We start from the raw sequence: 23,733 nt of genomic DNA, 5'->3' as shown, positions 1-23,733 counted from the left end.
GATTGCAGCAAGTGTACAAGAACCCAAAAATGTATTTAACCACAATACTTTAAATGCTCTAAGGGCAAATCTCCTAAAACCTGAAACATATTTGGGTCATATTTCACAATAATGTATATAAAAAAAATATACAAATAAAAAGATATATTGCTATAATAAAAATTATATTTTGCTATATTTATAGGACAATTAAGATTTTTTGTATTGTGACATTAGTTTCATGACCGCAGTGCACAAAAAAGAATCATTAGCCAATTTCAAGTCAACATGAAATGCAGTTTACAACCCTTTTTACCGCCATAATCTGATGTATTTTCAAGTGAAATAGAATATTTACTTTAATATTTAATATTTCCCTCCAGGAATTGAACGCATTGTGAAATGTGGGTGTTACATACCAGAATGGAGCCATGTGGTTGGAGTGGAAGGGTTGAAAAAGGGATTTATGTCATCATCCGAAAAGTCGTTTCAGAGGCAGAGCAAGTTACAACATTTTGATTAAAGATACAAAGATAAATATTTGTTTTGTTTGGAATAACGTGCACTGATTAATAGTTTACATAAATACCAGGAATGTGTGTTGTCAATTTTGATTTCATGTCAAGTAGGGATGGGACGATATATTGAATTTTGATATATCGCAAACCAAAAAAATTATAAACCATATCGAGGCAAAACTCGACATTTTGAAATCTGCTACATTATTTTCAGCCCATGTTATCATATATAAAACGACTCGTCAAATATCATCTATCTATTGCTTGATTTTACCCCCACTGCGCTTCTTTTTACACTGTTTACAAACTGTGTACTTTCTTAAAAGTGCTTGAATTTAGCTTTTCGGAATTTAAGAACCGGAATACCTGGAAAATCACCTTAAAAACAGACAGTTTCTTCCGTGTAATGTGTCTCCATCAAATATGAAATACATGCACACGATTTTTATTATATAATGTGTCTTTAATATTCTTTGTTCTTTTCAGTTAAATAAACAATTACAAAGAAATATAATTTCTTATAAAGACATAGCACACATACGATAAAAAAATAAATGAGAGACTGGTTTCTCGTTAACCGCAACACTGTGCGTGCGCGAGTCTTTGAGATACATGTTGAACTCTTAAAGTGACAGTAACCCTTTTAGTGCTTGTAATACAAACAAACGTAAACTCAATGTTATTATTTGTAAATTGTACACATTTTTTCAAACATCAACAGTTCATATCATTATTATATAAACAATTTCAGGATATAATATAAATTTATGGAATGTAAAATATTAATATTTTTAAAAAGTTAAAATGTGAATATAATAATGACGACAAAAAAGTATAAAAAAAAATATACACTTTCACATACATTTTCAGGACAGGTTCAGTTCAGTTCTATTGCTTGTTCTGCACCTGATCAGCCTGAATGTAGCCCGCTATTTTTTTTAAAGGTTTATTTGTTTGTGATCTTTTCTTGTAGAGAAAGGTATATGAAAAACTCTAATCATATACACTTTGAGCATTTATATTTTGTATTAAACAACTGTATTTTGATGAGAAATTACAATGTGCATTTTGCGAAAAAAAAAAAATATATATTCTGTCATATTTTGTCATTTAAGTGTTATTATTTCAAATCGAGACTAATCACACGTGACCCTCGTATCGTAAATTAAACCGAATTGTGAGATAACCATATCGTCCCATCCCTAATGTCAAGTTTAAATTGTATGGTAACACTTTGCAAAAAGGTTGTATACATTAACATTAGTTAACTATATCATTTAACATGAACTAACTATGAACAATTGCATTGTTATTTTTTTAATTTTTTTACATCAACCAATATGAATAAATTCAGTAAAATAATATTGTTTACTATTAGTTTGTGTTTTACTAATTTGTGATTTACTGCATTTACTTATTTTAACAAATACAACCTTATTGTAAAATGTTATAAATTGTATTTATACATCATGGTAGTATTAGTTTATATTATAGTAATTTTAATTACAGTGTTTAGTGTTCAATCTAACGAAAATCATCATGGAGAATAATGGGAATTTAAGAGAAAACTCAACAGAAAAACGTACAGGAATAAGAGTTGCTCTTTTTTCTTGTGATTTTGAAATTTGGGGTAAGATTCACTCTTAAAATATGTCATAGATCCCTCACTTTCTTTTGTGCATTAAACGACACTGTACTAACCGTACTAACAAATGCAAAGATTACATGTTATTTAACATGCATGTTTAGTTTTATATAGTGCTCAAGGCACACAATGTTTAGCACATATTTTCAAGCGACCGCATTAACTATGAAACAAAAACACACATCAACTACACCCACCGTAAACACACCACAACCTCTGCGTAAAAGACACGCCTCTTCATTGTCTATATTACCCACAAACACACATTATTCTGGCTGACCTACCTCCTATAACCAGCCCGCAGAGGAACTCAAAATCAGCACCATCATCCAGTACTAAGAGTTTTAGCTCTGTATTCCACTCATGGTCGCAGTACACTGTCTCTGCTTAGCCTCAAGACTAAAGTCTGCATCTGCATACCTCCACGCTTCACTAATGACTGAATTTTCTGTCCTGTGCCGTAAATTCCATTAAATCGGAATTTCAAATGGAAGCTTTCCACATTTTGAGTTGATCAGGGCATCACATGAAAGCATGTGATGTCACATGGCCACAGAGGGCAGGCTGGGAAGAAGCTTCGGGTGATTTGGAGTAGAAGACTTTGTAGTAAAACTCAGAATGTGACCATGCGGTACGTTTGATACCGAAACAAAACAATTGCATTAAAAACACATTTTCCCCTCTTCAAACTATGTACATGGTAAAAACAGCCACATCATAACTTTACAAACTCTTTTCTTTAATTGATTCCCATTTTTCCCGATGCTGAAACAGTTTATTCAGACATGTGGGAATAAATTTCGTTTTTGAAAATACCCTTGTCATATTATATATTAGATTAGGTTTATTTGATCTGCAGAAGGTTGGTGAATGAATCAGCAGTGCAGAACACAATCACTCTCTTTGCAGCTTATGAGTGAACTCATTAGGTCAAACTTCATGAATGATTAAACGGGTGAATCTCATGAAATCGGTCAAGAAGATATCTGGGTTATACTCGCCCCAAAAATCAAAAGAAACAAGTAAATTCTATTTTGATGTCTTTACACTGTCATTATTTTATGACAATTAAGTAAAGTTACTTTTTCACCATATTTAGCCATTAATGAAAAGTGCTGATACCTGAAACGGATTTCGTGTTGTGAAAAGTATGTGGTGAAAGTGAAACCTCCCGGCAGACAGACTTTATCATACAGTTAAACACAGACGTTTTTACATTCATCTCATCTCACACTATGTGCCCGGTATCACTGACTTAAGACTAGTTCAACTATAAACCTCTAATATTTGTCATATTTGAGGTTATTGTGACTAGGTCTGGTTATTGATACAGATCTCTCAAATCAATTAGATTCCAATGATGATTAATTTAGGTATATTTCAGATACAAAGTTAATTTTGTTTACATATGAAAGAGATTGTCTCTCAGCTAATGCTGGTAATTATACATATATATATATATATACAGGTGCATCTCAATAAATTAGAATGTTGTGAAAAAGTTCATTTATTTCAGTAATTCAACTCAAATTGTGAAACTCGTGTATTAAATAAATTCAATGCACACAGACTGAAGTAGTTTAAGTCTTCGGTTCTTTTAATTGTGATGATTTTGGCTCACATTTAACAAAAACCCACCAATTCACTATCTCAAAAAATTAGAATATGGTGACATGCCAATCAGCTAATCAACTCAAAACACCTGCAAAGTTTCCTGAGCCTTCAAAATGGTCTCTCAGTTTGGTTCTCTAGGCTACACAATCATGGGGAAGACTGCTGATCTGACAGTTGTCCAGAAGACAATCATTGACACCCTTCACAAGGAGGGTAAGCCACAAACATTCATCGCCAAAGAAGCTGGCTGTTCACAGAGTGCTGTATCCAAGCATGTTAACAGAAAGTTGAGTGGAAGGAAAAAGTGTGGAAGAAAAAGATGCACAACCAACCGAGAGAACCGCAGCCTTATGAGGATTGTCAAGAAAAATCGTTTCAAGAATTTGGGTGAACTTCACAAGGAATGGACTGAGGCTGGGGTCAAGGCATCAAGAGCCACCACACACAGACGTGTCATGGAATTTGGCTACAGTTGTCGTATTCCTCTTGTTAAGCCACTCCTGAACCACAGACAACGTCAGAGGCGTCTTACCTGGGCTAAGGAGAAGAAGAACTGGACTGTTGCCCAGTGGTCCAAAGTCCTCTTTTCAGATGAGAGCAAGTTTTGTATTTCATTTGGAAACCAAGGTCCTAGAGTCTGGAGGAAGGGTGGAGAAGCTCATAGCCCAAGTTGCTTGAAGTCCAGTGTTAAGTTTCCACAGTCTGTGATGATTTGGGGTGCAATGTCATCTGCTGGTGTTGGTCCATTGTGTTTTTTGAAAACCAAAGTCACTGCACCCGTTTACCAAGAAATTTTGGAGCACTTCATGCTTCCTTCTGCTGACCAGCTTTTTAAAGATGCTGATTTCATTTTCCAGCAGGATTTGGCACCTGCCCACACTGCCAAAAGCACCAAAAGTTGGTTAAATGACACCAATGGTGTTGGTGTGCTTGACTGGCCAGCAAACTCACCAGACCTGAACCCCATAGAGAATCTATGGGGTATTGTCAAGAGGAAAATGAGAAACAAGAGACCAAAAAAATGCAGATGAGCTGAAGGCCACTGTCAAAGAAACCTGGGCTTCCATACCACCTCAGCAGTGCCACAAACTGATCACCTCCATGCCACGCCGAATTGAGGCAGTAATTAAAGCAAAAGGAGCCCCTACCAAGTATTGAGTACATATACAGTAAATGAACATACTTTCCAGAAGGCCAACAATTCACTAAAAATGTTTTTTTTTATTGGTCTTATGATGTATTCTAATTTTTTGAGATAGTGAATTGGTGGGTTTTTGTTAAATGTGAGCCAAAATCATCACAATTAATAGAACCAAAGACTTAAACTACTTCTGTCTGTGTGCACTGAATTTATTTAATACACGAGTTTCACAATTTGAGTTGAATTACTGAAATAAATGAACTTTTCCACGACATTCTAATTTATTGAGATGCACCTGTATATATATATGCAATATAACATATTTAAATTTTTATGAAAACCAGGTAATTTGGTGTAGCCATGAGAAACCTTTTTGATATTCTTGATTTAAAAATTAATACATTTGTAACAAAAATATTTTTCACCTTGAAACATATGTTTGAAAACATTTTTGAAATTAATGATTAAGTTGTGTACACTCATGATTTCAAGGTGCAAGGAAACTATTTTTATAAATTTTACTTGATGGTTACACCATATGGCATTTTTAAAGTCATTAAATCATTAAAACTGTTTATTTTTAAATCACGTGTCATATATATATATATATATATATATATATATGGGTCATTAAAAAATAAGGTTGTCCGAGGTGAAAGAAATTAGAAAAATTTAAAAAAAAATCTGGTTTAAAATACGTGTCAAGTTGGCAGAAATGTAATCTTTAAGATCATGTTGTATTTACACATTTTTGAAAAACATTTATAGCATTTTCTAAAAAAAAAAAAAAAAAAAATAATTATTATATATATATATATATATATATATATATATATATATATATATATATATATATATATATATATATATAAAGATGCCATATGCAATATTTTTTTACTGTACTAAATCATAAAATGACCATAATATGTCATTAGAGAATTAGGAAACATGCTAAGTTGAAATACTGGCTTCTCCGATAACAATGCTACAGCCAGTGTATTCTACTTTGAAGTTTCCATTCCAGGCCGGAATTTCTGTTTATGTTTTGGCCTGTGTGATCCCGCCCCCCGGGCCACTCACCAATAGTATTTCGACACCACCTGGTTGCCAGATTTGAACAAAAACACTGCGTGCTGCAGCCATAGAAGCCAGCAAACCAACTGGATCAGAGATAACAGATTCCACCCGACCTAAAAAGCCTCGCCGTCCATCTAAAAACCACCATGACCAGAGGCGTAGTGAAACAAGGATAAATACTGGAGATGCCTTTGGAAGATGGAGACAGCTTAAAACCCAGAAATCCTTTAAAACGGATGCTTGGCTAATCTGTTTTATGATTTCTGTCACATGACAACAAAATTGCTAACAAAATTGATGGTTACACCACACCACTTTGATTTGGTGGACAATTATTTTATAATAAAATTGTTTCATAACACTAATATGTTATTCACAGCTTATTATTCTGCACTACGCATGACAACATTTTTTTTTGTTCTTAATTTCAGCTTTTAATAAGATTTTGGAGAACCGTCTGCTCGGTTTTTTACTTAAAGCCCCAGAAAAAATATAAAACTGACTTTGAACTCAGTAACTGAAGACATATTAATCATAGAAGAGGTGTATTCAAGTAATTGTTTTGTGTGAATTGTGTTTGTAATGTATTTTTTAATAATTTATTAGAGGTAGCCGAAAAATTTAGTGTCACGTCATTGACCCATACATGTTTATTGTTTACATGCATAATTTGCACTATTTACAAGTATTAACACTGCCTAGCCAACCTTATACAACATCACAACATTTATTTCAGTCCAGAATTGCATTCATTTTTGGCCGAGATCTTGTATTGATGACGGGAGAGTCGAACCACTCCGTAAAGTCTTCTAAAAGACTTTTGATGGGGTTAAGTTCAGGACTCTGTGGTGGCCAGTTCATGTGTGAAAATGATTCCTCATGCTCCCTGAACCACTCTTTCACAATCTGAGTCGATGAATCTTGGCATTGTCATCCTGGAATATACCCGTGCCGTCGGGGAAGAAAAAACCCATTGATGGATAACCCGGTCATTCAGTACATTAAAGTAGTCAGCTGACTTCATTTTATTGCCGCATAATGTTGCTGAGACTTGACCTGACCAATTAAAGCAACCTCAGATTATAACACTGCCTCCTGAGGCTTGTACAGTGGGCACTATGCATGATGGGTGCATCGCTTCATGTGCTTTTCTTCTTACCCTGACGCGTCCATCGCGGTAAATCTGGACTCATCAGACCACATGACCTTTTTCCATTGCTCCACAGTCCAATCTTTACGCTCCCTAGCAAATTGAAGTATTTTTTTCCGATTAGCCTCACTAACAAGTGGCTTTCTTGTGGCCACAAAGATGTTTAGTCCCAATCCTGTAAGTTCTCATCGCATTGTGCGTGTGGAAATGCTCTTACTTTCACTATTAAACATAGCCGTGAGTTCTACTGTCGATTTTTTACAACGTAACTTCAAGCGTTTTAGTGATCTCCGATCACGATCATTCAAGATTGTTTTCTGACCACATTTCTTCTGTGAAGCTGACGGTTCATCATTATCCTTCCAGGTTTTAATAATGCGTTGGACAGTTCTTCACACAATTCCAGTGATTTCAGCAATCTCCTTAGTTTCTTTGCTTGATGCAGGCCAATCAGTTAGGGTTAAAAGAATTGTTGCCAGCTGAAACATATTAATCACTGCAATAATGATCCAATCATAGGCTCTTAAGTATCTGCTTATTTAAATCCAAACAGCGACTTTGTTTTTTGGCCAGGCAGTGTATACTGACATGTAGAACAAGTGCTAAAATGGTACTGTCTCTTTAAGAATAGCGGCAGTTCACCATGTCCTGCTCTTACAAAGTATAACCTTCTTATCTAGCCTAACTCAAATCAGATAAAAGTTTTAAAAGTGTCCAAAGACCTTATGTGGAATAATCATGTGCTATGGCTGAGGACTAATGCATCAGACGGGCTTCAACCAAGAACTGCTCATGATCATAAGATAAAGATTAGGAGCTGAGAAAACTCACTTAATTGAGTCCATGACATTGAGCCATTGGCCATACAAAGAAAGTCTTTTTATTACTCAGCTTAAACTATCAGGTTCACTTAACACAATGATAAATAACATGAACTCTAATTGCTGGTTGCTATGATTCTGAGTTAATCTAAAAACAAGGTTCAATTAACTGAATGAATAATCAGATATATTTAACACAAAATACAGAACTGTGTGATTGTACTTGAAATACCTGAAATAGAGAGAAGGATATAGTTGCAGGCATTGCTCCAAACCGGCATTAAAGATATAGGGAGCCCCTTATCTAACTCTTTCCTAACCTTAAAGGTGAGTAGAAGTGATGCCCTCTTTTAAAGTTGGCTCAACCCCTTTTGGAGATTCCACCCCCATTTGGAGGTCTCCGTCCTGCAGCTATTCCTACTTGGAAATAGTTGCTGAGAGTAAATATTTATATTTGGTGTATTGTGATTCAGTGTTCATTTTTCTATTTTTGATGTGCTACTCCAGCCACTTTATTTTCTTTGTCCGTCGGAAATGTTTTCAGCTATAAAAAATTTAATTTATTGCTGTCGTGTTGAGATCAGATCACCAACAGAATACTACTCAATTTATCTTGGTAATCATGGAATTAATCAATCATATTATTTGAATAGCATGACTTCGGCAACTGAGAACAGAGGTGGAGGTTTCAGAGGCGGAGAAAGTTAAACAAAAATGTAAATTGGCGGTGAATAGAAGCGGTAGTGGTCATGGAGGTTTTGTTGACAGTGAGGTTAAAGGACGGAGTCAGTTATAGAGAAAAGAGAGAAGTGTACTGACCGAGGGATTTTAAGATCGGCTCTTAAAAACAAACACTGACAACTAAAACTTCCTCTTAAGACACTTGTATTTATACAGTCGTGTATATGAGCATAAAGAAGAAAAGGGTTTACCAGAACTTGAGCGCATCCTTCACTCTCGGGTCACTGAGGTGTCGCACACAGTGAAACAGACACAGAAAACTCTCCAAGCACTTCAGACTGACCTGAAATCACAGGAAAACAATTAAATAAGCTTCTGTAATGACAGAGATTACACTGATGACCAAGGTTTTGTTCAGCACAAACCTCGGTGCCACTATATTGCAGCTGGCCTGATAATTTTTCCATCTTTCCTATGTACAGTATCTATGATTAACTGTTTACAAAATTAACATTCTTATTTTTAAAGAGCAAGGAAAATATTTTAAATATGTCCAATTTAATTGCATTAAATTTCAAGTGCGTGCTAGTAGGCACGTTGTGTTTTTTCCACCAGTCGTGATCAATAAATTGTTCAGTCTTTCCCTCCATTCAGTCGAGCAGTGAGCAGTAAAAACATCCAAAGACTTCTCTGTTCGTCCTGCCAGGCCTCCATTTACTGGAACAGACGCAGAATAATCACATTACACACAACAACTTCCACTCACATGAGCGAGTGAGCAACAGGCCAGATGCAGAAAATATACTATAACTGCTGGTAATAGTACATCTGTATGACTGTGGCTGTGTCCTGACTCTCAGACTAAAAAAACTATTTTGTAGTGAAGTAAACAGAGCACAAAAGATTAAAGGAATATACAAGTTAAGATCAATTGACAGCATTTGTGGCATAATATTGATTACACAAACATTTATTTTAACTCGTCCCTCATTTAAAAAAAAGAAAAAGCAAAAATCGAGGTTACAGTGAGACACTAACAATGGAAGTCAACGGGGTTAATCTGTAAACGTTAAAATACTGTTTAAGAAGCATAGCCACAAGAGGTAAACAATGTGTGTTAACGGTCTCCTAAGCAACCAAATTGGCCCGGTTGCTAGGGAGGGTAGAGTCACATGGGGTAACCTCCTCGTGATCACTATAATGTGGTTCTCGTTCTCGGTGGGGCGCGTGGTGAGTTGAGTGTGGATGCTGCGGTGGATGGCGAAGCCTCCATACGCACTATGTCTCCGTGGCAACGCGCTCAACAAGCCACGTGATAAGATGCGCAGATTGACGGTCTCAGACACGGAGGCAGCTGGGGTACTTCCTCCGCCACCCGGACTGAGGCGAATCACTATGCGACCACGAGGACTTAAAAGCACATTGGGAATTGGGTATTCCAAATTGGGTGAAAAAGGGGGGAAAAAAATCCACAAAAAAAAAAAAAACGCGTTTGTGGATTTTTTTTTTTAACCGCATCTGTGTGAATTTATATTCAATATTACAACTTTGTTGCCATGATGATGTAATGTCAACAAACCCTTAAACCCTAAAATAACTGTAAAAATTATGATTTAAACAACTTTACAGCTCAAATAATAAACAAGTTTTAACAGAAGAATTAATGCAAGTGCTTTTATAAAATTATAAGTGTCACATTTCTGCCTTTAAACCCTCCAAAAATTGGCCCCATTGACTTCCATTGTAAGTGCCTCACTGGAACACAGATTTTTGCTCTTTTTTTTTTTTAAAGAAAAGGACGAGCGAGTCTAAATAATTTTTTGTGGTAATCAGCATTGTCACAAATGCTGTCAACTGAGTTTAACTTGTACTAAACCCACAATATTCCTTTAAGTACTTTTTACATAAAAAAATAAATAAGAAATAAAAAAAATAAAAAAGGAAATTCTACATTTGTACAAATTAATGCTCTCGATTAAATATTACTCAATTTTTAAGTAAATACTATTTATGACTGTTTGTTTTCTTTACAATGCGTCATCATGTATCATTCCTAAAATAGAATACCTTGTCATATTTATTTGTTAATTTGAGTACATTTCACAGGTAAATAAATACATTTTACGTAACTTCACACTGTTTTTACTGTTGATTTTGTAGTTATGTTTGGTAACTTCTTGTTTTGTGAAGTCTGAAATTTCTACTCAAATGTATGCATTCATGGTAAAAAAAATGATCTGTTGATTGTTAACGTCATCATGTTTTGTGAGTATAATTTACTTGAAACAGAGTATTGCAAAGTAAATTTTATTTAAAAATGTCTAATTAAAGCCACCAAAAATTGTGTGTAGCCCTTACTGAATTACTAGCAATTTCTGCATGGAAATTGTTTCCTAGGTTTTTTTTCCAGTGTATTCTCAAAGCCTGACATGGTCATATTTCACTCCATAATAAAAAGAAACCAGGAATTATAATTTGATTACAGAAATTTTAGGATCATTAGGATTTCTTGCATTGTGACATTATTTTCATGACAATAAAACCACATTTTACCTCCAAATTCATGTCATGAAAATAATGTCAAAATGTCAAAAATTGTAATCATCCTAAAAGTATGTTTCCACATATAATAAATACAAATATATAATTCCACATTCCAAATGAGTTGCCATTTGCCACAGCATTTTTTAAACATATGACCTAAAAGTTAAGCATTAATTCATTTTAAGTTAATTAATTTAGCAAAATAGCACCTGCATGCAAACTAAAACTACACACAACGAGGGTAAAGGGGATCTGTGTTATCAAGGCATTTCACAACTTGGTAGTATTTTCCCACCTATCAAAACCAAGTACGTGGTGATAAAAAAAACACAAGATGTGCACAAGATGCCCAAAGATGCTGTCTAGACCAGGGGTGTCAAACGGCCCGCCAAGGAGTCATTTCTGGCAGATAAAATAAATAATGTTTGAAAACATTCACGTTGCTTTAGCCTGTAACTTGGGTAAGATCTATTCATACTACTAAGATCTATTCATTAGCAACAGCAGAACAGATAAACATTTAAATTTGTGGTGTTGCATCTATGTTATCATTTGCATGATCCGTGGAATTTCTTTTCATTACACGGGACATTCAGCGCTCGCAGAGTCACGCGTATCAGCGAACGCCACACATGTCTGAGGGTGACAAGTTCCATGGCCACACATGGTTCCTCTCACAGAAATAATGACAACATGGACAGGTCCAAGGATAAATATTATATGTAATAACTGTTGCATTGTTTCCATCCTATTGAACTATTATTAATTTTATGCAGGTTTTATTTCCTTGGTGTTTATGTTCAGTTTCAGATGGTTTATTGAGGCTAAAGCTCCAGCCAAAGAGTAAAGTAACACTTTACCCCAGTGTTAGCTATGAAAACAGCATCTTTTTATTTTTCCTGCTCCAATTTTCCTTTGCTCCACCGCTGAACAACCAGCATCACTAAAGAAATTATATTTCACCCAAGTTATGAGATTGCAGTCTGAATTGAATGTGGTGACATAAATAAGCGTGCACCGTGAAATAACACCAAAACAGCGCATCTTTCTATTGTGTTCGCTGGCTGTACTCAACAACAAACACAGTGTCTGGTTTAGTCCGATTCATGACTAAATGACTCTTATGAGCCGATACTTTTAAAACAGTGATTCACCAGCTCACGACAAATCCTTCAGTGAATGAACTTTCTGAATTACTCGGAGGGGCTGAATGAATATGTAAGTTATTTTAACAGGGGGGCCTGGGTAGCTCAGTGGTAAAGATGCTGACTATCACCCCTGGAGTTCGCTAGTTCGAATCCAGGGTGTGCTGAGTGACTCCAGCCAGGTCTCCTAAGCAACCAAATTGGCCCGGTTGCTAGGGAGGGTAGAGTCACAAGGGGTAACCTCCTCGTGATCACTATAATGTGGTTCGTTCTTGGTGGGGCGTGTGGTGAGTTCAGCGTGGATGCCGCGGTGGGTGGAATTGGCCATTCCAAATTGTGGGAAAAAAAATACGTTATTTTAACAAAGTTAAATGAGTTTGACACCCCTGGTCTAGACAGAGAGTTTAAGACAGAGTTTTTGTGTATGCATAGCGACTTTTAAAATATTACCAACAAATGCATTTTCATATTAAATTCGAATGTTAACGTCTGTATCATGTTCCAATTTTTTCAGGTAAACACCTTAATGGAGTTCCAGAAATCTCTGGTCTTTTGTCCAGTAAATGCCACTTGACCTCTTTGACTAGATTACTAGAAACCATGGGGGGAGGTGTGCTGGGCACAACGCCAGCTCTAACTGATTCTCCAGCTTCCCACCGCCACGCGCATGTCACGGAAGCTGCTGTCACGGGAACCTGTTCAGTGCCCTACACTAATCCGTCCAATTCGGAGTGTATTCATTCAACACCAGGCTATAGTCTGGGTCAGAGTTATAAATCTCACCATAGAAACAAGACTAACCTACCAAAACTAGAGAATACAGACTAATGTTCTTAACTAAAGTGCTGTTTTACTAATGTAATGAACGACAAAAATGGGTCAATGTTAAATGCAAATAATTAAATGTATTTATAATGCACCATAATCGTGCATTTAGGAGATCAAAATAACTAAGCTTATTAACTTTTAAAAGGGAGTCGAAAATGCTTCTCTCTCTTGTTTTTAACATTACAAGCCATGCATCCAATCAAACTCTACAGAACTTGACCACAAATTTGCAAATGATAGGTTGTGTGACATGCCCTCCCCCTTAATAAAAACTAAAACAAAACTATGCAAAGTTAATGAAAATATTACTCCGTGTGCATTAAAAAAAAAGCTACTTTGTTGGGTCGACCACAAGATATCTAACATTAAATCTGAAGGGGGTGGGGGGTGGGGGGAGTAGCTGTTTCACATGCTTTGGTCAATCTTTAAGCTGATAAATCGGCATCCTTTATAACTTTAAATATCCAGTCATGAAATAAAGTCCAAACAACAAAAACTGACTCAACATTAACACAATAAATTAGAAACATGGTGTCTCTTTCTCACTGAAGTTCTTTGCTAATCCAAGATTTCATAAAATAAAAACTATAGTTGAAACAGACTTATTCAAGGGTCTTCTCAACATTTTGTGTCAAATGTCATGTTTTTCTTGTTTGCCAGACATTTGATGACATGTAATTGTAATGCAACTGAAAAAGATATTAAGTAAACCATGAAGGGGGCTCTCTTCACATATATAAAGTATTCACATATATGAATCAAACCGATATAGTATGCGAGATTGTACATTTTATTTCATATTTCGCTTTTTATCATTTCAATCACATTTTAGCTTTTTTTAAAGTACAAATTTCACATTCTATCAATTTATATGATGTCATGAAATTGCATTTATAGTAATGATACAAGCTGTTGTCACGGTTTAAAAATCTCATACACATTTTTAGCCAAAAAATCATAAGGTTGGAACCTAATAATGAAAATAGAATTTCGTCATATAACAATAACTTATTAATTGTATTATAAAAATAATAATTTAAGTGCTACTATATCAAAAAATATAAAAGTTTTGTAAAAAAAAAAAAAAAAACCTGAATAGATGCGGCACGAGCCTATTTGTGAAATTCTTCCATATTTAAAATGTTTGTTGAAGTTAAATATTTCATAATGTATGATTGTCCCTTTAAATATTTATATTTACACATTTATTACAGTTACTACTGTTTGTTTATATGCACTTGTGGGATTTACATCGAGTTTACATTGATATGCATAACAAGCGCTAAAATGGTACTGTCTCTTTAAGAGAACCGGCAGCTCCTTGAGTAAATGTTTACGGTTGAATTAGCACAGCGCACATTGACGAGAGAAAAGTTGCATGGTGGTTTTTCCTTCATCGGTGCAATGTAGGATTAGAATAAATGTAGCCATTAACTGGTCTGTAGCCATGCTGTAAAACGGAGCTGACATCATTAAATGCAATGTAAATGTAACTATGGCATATCATGGCTCAACTAAAGCGATGGTGACAGCACGATCACGACACCTCAGGACCCACTGCAGCCAAATAAGTCAATTTCCTACAGGGCGCACGCTCTATTCAGAAAGGTTTTTAAATTGGCATGTTAAACTGTGATAAATAATAGTTATAAAATACAGACTTTAATTCCAGTCTCCACGCACCCTGTTAATGGCAGTATCAATAGTTTCAAGGTAGGGTTATTTAGGGTAACAGAGGTCATGAGCTCCTGCAGGTTCAGAGACTCACCAGAGAATCAGCGTGTGAATATCTAAACATCAGAATCAGATCGGATAAGTGCAGTCAAGGCTCTGGAAACATGAGACACAGGAGAGAAAGAGATAAGACAGATGGAATGATGAGACAAACAGAAGATGAGAATGATATATGGCCAGGAAAACAGAAATAAACAGAAGGGCAGAGAAACAGGACAGCAGGGAAGATGTATGAAGAGTAGGCTGATACCGATTTTAACAAAAACTGTAGGTCGATACCGATATTTTGCCACTTACCTAATTTTGTCATCAGATCACTGTTTTACTTGGGAATGCATAAAAACATTTATAAAGGAGGTACAAAAGTATTTTTACTGTTCTAACAATAAATTATTTCCAATGTATCTAATTTCAATATCTCAGAAGTCAAAGTTAGCTGGTTTCAAAGCTTTCCCTCATCATGTAGCCTATTGGTAAGTGCTGTTTTCACAACTGTCACATCCGTTTATGGCGTTTTTTTCCCCATTAGCGAAAGAACGAGAAATAATAAAAATGAAATATTACATGTTCTTTTTTTAAATCCCCTTTTCTCCCCAATTTGGAATGCCCAATTCCCACTACTTAGTAGGTCCTCATGGTGGTGCGGTTACTCACCTCAATCCGGGCGGCGGTCTGAGAACGTCAATCATGTGGCTCATTGTGCATGACACCGCGGAGACTCACAGCATGTGGAGGCTCATGCTACTCTCCGCAATCCACGCACAATTTACCATGAGCCCCACTGAGAGCGAGAACCACTAATCACGACCACGAGGAGGTTACCCCATGTGACTCTACCCTCCCTAGCAACCGGGCCAGTTTGGTTGCTTCGGAGACCTGGCTGGAGTCACTCAGCACACCCTGGATTCTAACTTACGACTCCAGGGGTGATAGTCAGCGTCAATACTCGCTGAGCTACCCAGGCCCCCAATTTACATGTTCTTAGGAGTGCCAACCCTTCTACATATTGTGGCTATTATTATTTCTAGATTGTGCAGTTGAATTCAGAGTTTTTACGAAATTAACGGTCGGAGTTCATTAATATCCCATGTTTAACTTTACACACTCAGTGTATTTTGTCATAATGAACCGTCCAATTAGACAAGTGGTCATCCGGTCAACATCAGTTCACTTCATGTATTTTCTGATGAAGTGTCATGTGAATCATCATAGGCAATTTTTGTAACTAAATACAATACTGAAATTAAAATAAAAACAAATTAAAACTACAACTTCTTTTCAAAACTATAATAACCCTGTTGGGAATTGATTTTTGGATCAAGAGTTCAAGGTCTGACTGAACAAATAGATTACAGGCTGGAAAGTTCCACTACTCAGAGACCTTCTCCTCTTTTATAAGACTTAAAATTGGACCATTAAAATATTCACCCCAAAATGACAAACTAGGACAGTAATGAGTCAGATTCAGCTGTCCGTTTCTCGTATTGTGTATCTCCTCTATTCTGATGCTTTTAATGGAGGTCATACGAATCAGAATTTCCAAAATTTCATGTAAATAAAGCAATAGGCTTCTCATTAAAAAAACAAAACAAAATGAGCCGTGTTTCCTATCAGCTGTTTGTTTCAGAGTAACACTAATGTAATACTCCACAAAACAAGAATAAAACAACAGCTGTGATTTCACAGGATTGTGAACGGATGTACATGGTTCACATCAGGGCTGGGTAGGGCTGTCACGATTATGAAATTTGGCTGAAGATTAATTGTCAGTGCTTTTAAATGCTTTTTCTAATCTTCAAGTGTTCTTCAGGATCTGCTCATTTGGAGGGCTCACATTATGCAATAACATTTGAAAATGAGATATTTATGACACTGATATATTTGCTTAAAATTCCCTCATTTGGACAGTACAATATGATATAAACTTGAAGTGCACAATAACCACGGTTATCTCAAATAACAACGATCAGATGGTTATTTAATAATCCCAGGCCTAGGGCTGGGATTATTCTTTTTGATACACAAATATTCATAATCAGACTTTTAAATTACTTAAGCTAATCATTTAGTTTTTGTTTTTTTAAGAAATAAAACATGCAAAGTTTTGTCAGAAGGGTTGCATTGTGCTTTAAGCATGTGAATGATCGGAGTAAGATTCACTTTGTTCAGATATGCACATTTTTCTCAGAGCCATTTTGATATGCAATTTCAATCCTACATCTTCATATTTAGCAAATCCTTCAAATAGTTCAAGCAAAAATAGCACCAGGCATGTGTCCAAACTTCAAACTGCGTGTGAAAGCTTTACCTAAACTTGTCATTTGAACATGCCAAATTTATCTGAGCAACTTCAAATACTCAGAGTATAAGACAATAAAGGCATAAAATCATTTCTCTCTAATATTGTCAGTAGCACGTTTATGTTAAAAAATAGCTGGGTTTCCATCCAACAATTTTTATGCACATTTTCAAATTGAGCATAAGAAATCCTGAATGGCAATGCTTGACATGCGAATAAACTCTCAAAATTCACATAAAATGTAATGTACTAGGAAGAGGTGGATTTTCGTAAGTTTTGCATTAGTTACAATGCGCATTAAGGTGATGGAAACAGTTTATTTACCAAACGATGACAGTTTTTATCATTTGTGCACGTATTATGAGTGTGTGATAGCTTGATGTGACTGGCCCAATGAAAGATCTGACCTTAGCACACAATTATTCATGCATAGCCCTTGGCATTTGGAAGTGTTTAACCCACAACTGTTCTTTAAAGTGGGTCCTCACAATCTGCCAGAACAGCTTGAGAGTGGGCGCTCCCATGTATATGGAGGCTGGTGGCGTATGGGCCGTCCATTTCAGCCCTCATTATATCAGACACTACACTTATTCTATAGCGTCCTCAGGCAACATTTAATAAAACGAGGTACAATTGCTCCAATCCAGCAAATACAACTCTACCCGAAGCAAGGAGGTCAATCAGCTGCTCCCTCAAGATAATACGCATGATGTAGTGGATTGAAATGTGCAACGATTCGTATTTTCTTTAGTCTAATTTTTAGAAATGCACTTAAAAAATGTGAAACATTTCAATGGAAACCCATCTACTAACTGTAAGTTTACTACATCACTACAAAGATCAGGTTTTCCAACTATTTTTCCATTCCATTGTTGGTACCGTGATCTATGTTTCTTTGCATACACTGCATTTGATATTTAAGCAGGCAAAAGGCATGTTTACATTCTAAAATTTGATCTGGGTTTGAGTAATTTTAGCACTGTGCCATTACAAGTTGAAAGCCTGCTGTGGATCATATGTTTTTTTGTGTGTGTGTGTGTATGGGCAGTACCTAATTAACACATTCTCACCCGTTTCCATGGTTCAGATGCTGCACGCTGCACAGGAAGTCACACATGGCAGTGCTGTTATTGTGTATTTAAATCAGTCGCAGGATAAGCACAGTGCATTTGCAGAAGTGCTATTTTCCTTCAGCTATTGCAAAAGATCATCTCAAAGCAGTTCTTGCTTTTTGCTTCTAGTGTTTACTGCATGCTGGTGTGGATTACTGTAGATCAGTCTCATATTCCTGGATAAATACAGCTTATGTCCTATTGACAGTATATGCGATTTGTGAATATAAATGTAAAAGTTGGACAATTTATAATAGACATGCAATTTTAAAACCACAAAGCTAAAAAAAAAAAAAAAACAGTGCGAGACGCGACACAATTGTCAAAGGCATCTGTCTGAATGTATATGGCTGTAGCATTAGAGGCCTCACTGACCAACTAGTAAGACCAATTTATCTCTTAATACTTGATGCATGTTCATCTGTGTGTCAAGAGTACATTTACATTTATGCATTTGGCAGATGCTTTTATCCAAAGTGACTCACTTATTACAGGGACAATCCCCCTGGAGCAACCTGGGGTTAAGTGCCTTGCTCAAGGACACAATGGTGGTGGCTGTGGGGACTGAACCAGCAACCTGATTACCAGTTATGTGCTTTAGCCCACTACGCCACCACCACTCCAGCAGTAGTAACGTGTTTGAGGTCTCTCTTAATTGTGCTATTCTTACTTTGAGGAAAAGTCATGCTGATGCTTTTAGTTTTATTTCAAATTGAATCACGTGATTAAGGAATAATTGGCATGAGCCACCCCACATTATGACCACCCGCACCATGACAGACACACCTGGTACTGAATGTTCAGATTACTACAGTTCATTTGGGCCCCGTAATGGTGACCTAACCTGCTGTATGACCTCGCCCTGATGGGAGATTTTATTCCGGTCAAAATTTTGACTAATCTAATTTGGTGTGTGTTGGATGATGAGTATCAGGAGACATTTGAGTTCCACATTTCTCCAGGAAGCAGGATAGAGAAAAGCAGATGTGAGAGAGACAAACTGAGAAAGAAAAAGATGCCATACCAACACACTAACTAAGGTCACAAACATACTCATAGATGTGAATTCTTGACTGACACATAGTAAGTGTGTGGTAGGGCCCTATAACTTCTGAAAACATGGACAGGATCACGGAATGCAATCATAATCACATTAACTGTTAAACACGGAATTTTACAGAAATTGGCTGGCAAATTTGGAATGAAATGATGCTGCTCCAATAATGACCATTATCGTTGTAATCCCAAGTATCTATGGATACAAGCAGCATTAAAGTACAGCTTCTATCTACTTGAATGGGGAATGACAGAAATCTCCAAAACGGTTTGTCAAGATTACGATAAAAGAACAAATTTCAAATCAGCAGTAAAATCTGTCAACAATGGTATCATAAATTGGGAGGCCAAGGAGTGAGTTTTTGACGTTAACTTCTGAGAAAAATAAATAAACTGCGGTTAACCAGTTTTACGATTATTCACAAATGTTCTTATCATGCAACAGAACTGAGGCAAAAAAGTCATATCATACCTGTAAGACGGGACTTTATTTTCTACATCTGCCATATTTGATGTTCCAATTTCTCCCATTCATTTTAATACAAGTGCTCTGACTTGGGCTAAACATGCTGAAGTTTCATATTTAGAAAATGAATAAAAAAATAAATAAAAAATAAATATAAAGTATGAGTAATAGAGTGCAACAATGCAGCTGTCTGTGTCCCAGAAGTACTGTATTTTTCCCCTTAATTTCTTCCACAGACTTTCCATAAAATCCTCCATTAAAGAGTTGTAAACATGAACCAAACCAACCAGCTCTGAGGTGCATCGCAACATTACAGACTTTAAGACAAAAAAAATAATAATTTGAAAATCGGACAAAAAGACATAGGTACAAGTCTGTGTACAGACTACAATCCCATGATGCACTGTGAATGACATAATCGAATATAAAACTATGGAAATGTGTAACTATTAATTATAGGTTATTGATTATAAGCATAGAAACAATATAGTTTACATTTATTGCTAAATATTCCGATATACACAAATATGCAAGCAGTTTGAGAGTGCAGGGAGACCGACTCGTTTGCGCCATTCAGAGTGTGTCATGTGAGTGGGCGGTCACTTCCGGGCTCATTTCGTGGGCTTTGTTTGCTGCAGTTCTCTGATTGGTGAAGCTTTCTCTGCTGGACCATGGGTACTGCAGTTGTTCAACAGGAATTCCGATATTAAAGACGATATTTAAACTATGAAGTTGAAATAACGCAGACTGATGGCTTCAACGGAAGCATATACCATCGATGAACAAACTCGTAGCTCACGGTAGGTCTGTCTTTAAAGGTTTATAAGTTGTATGATCCCATAAATGAATGGGATTTTTACTTCTGGAATCAGACTGTTGTGCTCTAAAGTAATAGTGAAGACTGCCTTAGCAAACACCACTAATAAATTCTTTTTCAAAAGTCCTCTGGAAAAAGTGACACCTTTCAGTAACAAGCTGCAGATTTGTTGAACAGGAAACAGGGTTCATAAGCGATTGAAAAGTGGGTCATCTATCACATCACAGCCAGTGGGACAGCGGTGGAAACATGACGCACCAGAATGAGATGAATTATTCACTGCACTGAGTCAATTAACCAGACCAAAATGCAAAACATGCAATCTGGTGGCAAGGGGGCATGCAGCCGATAAAGAATAGGTGTAAGCCACTTAACAAAAACCATCAACACTGCACTTTAACTTAGACATCTTTAGAAAAATAAATAGAAGAGCTCACACATTTAGCACCTTTTAGACGCTTAGAGTTAAATGTTCCTTAAATCTGGGTGACACTTCAGAGACATTTCACAGACAGATCTGATAAGATAGATCAGTTGAAGCACATACTGTGAAACCATCTTGAAACAATTCTTGGTAATATTTGTGAATAAAACAAAATATAAATTTCTCATACGTGTCATACCTGTTATTTTTAGGGTTTCTGTAGCTCCACTGGTAGAGCATGGCACTAGCAATGCTATGGTTATGGGTTCAATTCCCAGGGAACACAAGAACAGATAAAATGTAAAGGTTGCTTTGAATAAAAGCATCTGCCAAATGCATGAATGTAATGTCAATGTAATATCACTAGCCTCATTTTAACTTACAAGGAATCAATTACTCATGTTTTGTGGGCTAGAGAACTCAACTACAAAATTACCTTGATAATGCCAATCCATAAAAGATATGGGTTTTTAAGTAAGATATTTTATTAAATCTTTTTTTTTTAATGCCACTTACTAAAACAAAAGTCTGTGTAAACACACCATTTGCAAAAATCTGAAGCAATCTCATAATTTGGTAACGGACTGCTGTGTGCATTAAATCCAATAGAGTATTTCTTATTTTTCCCCAATTATTTCTATTTCAAAAGTACTACAAGAATTGTAAGAAGCGCTTAACCTCGTGTGACCTCGTATCCACATGTGTGGACGTTGTATTTTAGTTTCGCTATACACCAAGCATAATTTAATTTAAACCGACTGAATATTGTTCACAAGACTCTAGACTGTCATTTAAAGGATTAAACTTCTACGGGCGCAGAGCCAACAAAAGTGCCTCTGGTAAGAAACCTTTTTTTTATTAAAACCCATTTGGGTGTAAAGAGTAGCGTCTCTAGTTTCATTTGATAAGCCACTTTAAAAATTAATTCATTTTTCGCACATAAGCGCACCGATAAACATGATGATTTTGGGACATTATTCCCTCTAAAGTTGGAAAAACAGGTTATTTTTTTATTTTTTTAATGAACACATCTGTGGGTCATTTCGCTTCATTTTAATATACATTTTGTTATATTTTATTTTGTTATCAGTGTACAGTAATATTCTATTCATTAACATCAGTAAATGCATTCCTATTTATATTTGCTGTGTATTATCACATTGACAATCAATGGGTTCATCCAAAAGCTGAAAAATGTGTCTTTCAGAGTCTTTATATGGAGTTAGGATGAAAATAAGGTGCATTTCAAACTGTTCTGAGACCAGTGCAGACAGACAGCACACTGGAGGTTAAGTCGTTCACTAAATAGGGAGCAAGGGAGCATCCTATATCTCTCTATGCAGTTAAGTGCATTCACTCCTAAAATCTGATCAAAAGTTCAGTTTCAGGCTGCAGATGATGTTTGGATCACTCAACATGTTTGACAGACATGTGACAATGATAATCAGTACATAGATTCAGAATTTATAATGTATCATTTTATTTTAACATGGTTGGCAGTGATTGGATGATGCTGGACATTACTTTGAATCAGAATTATGATAATTTATGAAGAAATGTCTGTAATGTCTCAAAAACATGAATAACCAAAACTCTTGGAAATATTTTGATGAATAAACGTCGGATTTCTATAGCTTGATATTATGTAAAAGCTCACAAATTGGTCACCTAAGCAACCAAATTGGCCCGGTTGCTAGGGAGGGTAAAGTCACATGGGGTAACCTCCTCGTGATCGCGATTAGTGGTTCTCACTTTTAATTGGGTGTGTGGTAAGTTGTGTGTGGATCGCGGAGAGTAGCATGAGCCTCCACATGCTGTGAGTCTCCACGATGTCATGCACAATGGGTCACGTAATAAGATGCACGGATTGACGGTCTCAGAAGCGGAGGCAACTGAGACTTGTCCTCCGCCACCCGGATTGAGGCGAGTAACCGCGACACCACGAGGACCTACTAAGTAGTGGGAATTGGGCATTTCAAATTGGGGAGAAAAGGAGATAATTTAGATAAATTTATAATTTAGATAGATAAAAGAAGAGAAAAAACAACTTAGTCCCACTTTCCACAACTATTTGCTCTTTTTTTTTGTTTTTTTTTTTTGCTTGATTATTAGGTGCTAATAGTTACAAATCAAAAAGGGAAACAGAAAATGCACACAGCAGTCACGCTCGGGTCTGAGAAGGTTAAAAACCAGAACTGCTAAAAGAAGTTGAAATAGTTAAATTCCTTACTATTCCCATCCCTACTTTTCACTCACCAATATTAAGCCAGACTGATAAAGCCATGAGGTCGAGACAAAGGGTTTTATTTAATTAACCTCAACGATAACAAATGAGATTTAAGAAGTGTCCAAAAATAAAAAATAAAAAAAACGGTAATTAACAAAGATTGTGATGGATGGACTGCAAAGTGAGACGTGATTAAGCTACTCAAGAGTTCTCAATCACTGAGATTCAAGAGTTATCAGCTCAACAAAAACTCAAATTCAGCAACCACCTCTGCACCTGCTCTGGGCTTCACAGTACACCGACATGGCTTACTTTAAACCACAAGTGTTATAACAATCACAAGCAATCACCACTATTTTTCATTAATGTCACATTTGTTTCAGTAGAAGAGAAACAACATCTTATCATGAAACAACCAAAAACTATTTTATATAGTCTTATCCTGAGACCTTACA

The 23,733-nt window shown here is 36.1% G+C and overlaps 1 protein-coding gene across 4 annotated transcripts in view; it reads right to left on the bottom strand.

Annotated features, from left to right (window-relative positions):
* Positions 1-23,733, bottom strand: part of lyst (lysosomal trafficking regulator) — a 121,495-nt gene that overhangs the window by 90,908 nt on the left and 6,854 nt on the right. For 3 of the 4 annotated variants that reach the window (XM_051647799.1, XM_051647800.1, XM_051647802.1), the window contains one exon: positions 8,878-8,969. In XM_051647799.1, coding sequence (XP_051503759.1) covers positions 8,878-8,969 — 92 coding nt within the window. Of the gene's footprint in view, positions 1-8,877; positions 8,970-14,911; positions 14,974-23,733 lie in introns of all 4 variants that reach the window. The other variant, XM_051647801.1, reaches the window with a different exon arrangement.

This window comes from Myxocyprinus asiaticus, chromosome 21 (genome assembly GCF_019703515.2).
Source record: "Myxocyprinus asiaticus isolate MX2 ecotype Aquarium Trade chromosome 21, UBuf_Myxa_2, whole genome shotgun sequence".
NCBI lineage: Eukaryota > Metazoa > Chordata > Actinopteri > Cypriniformes > Catostomidae > Myxocyprinus > Myxocyprinus asiaticus.
This window is presented reverse-complemented; position numbering and strand designations above follow the sequence as displayed.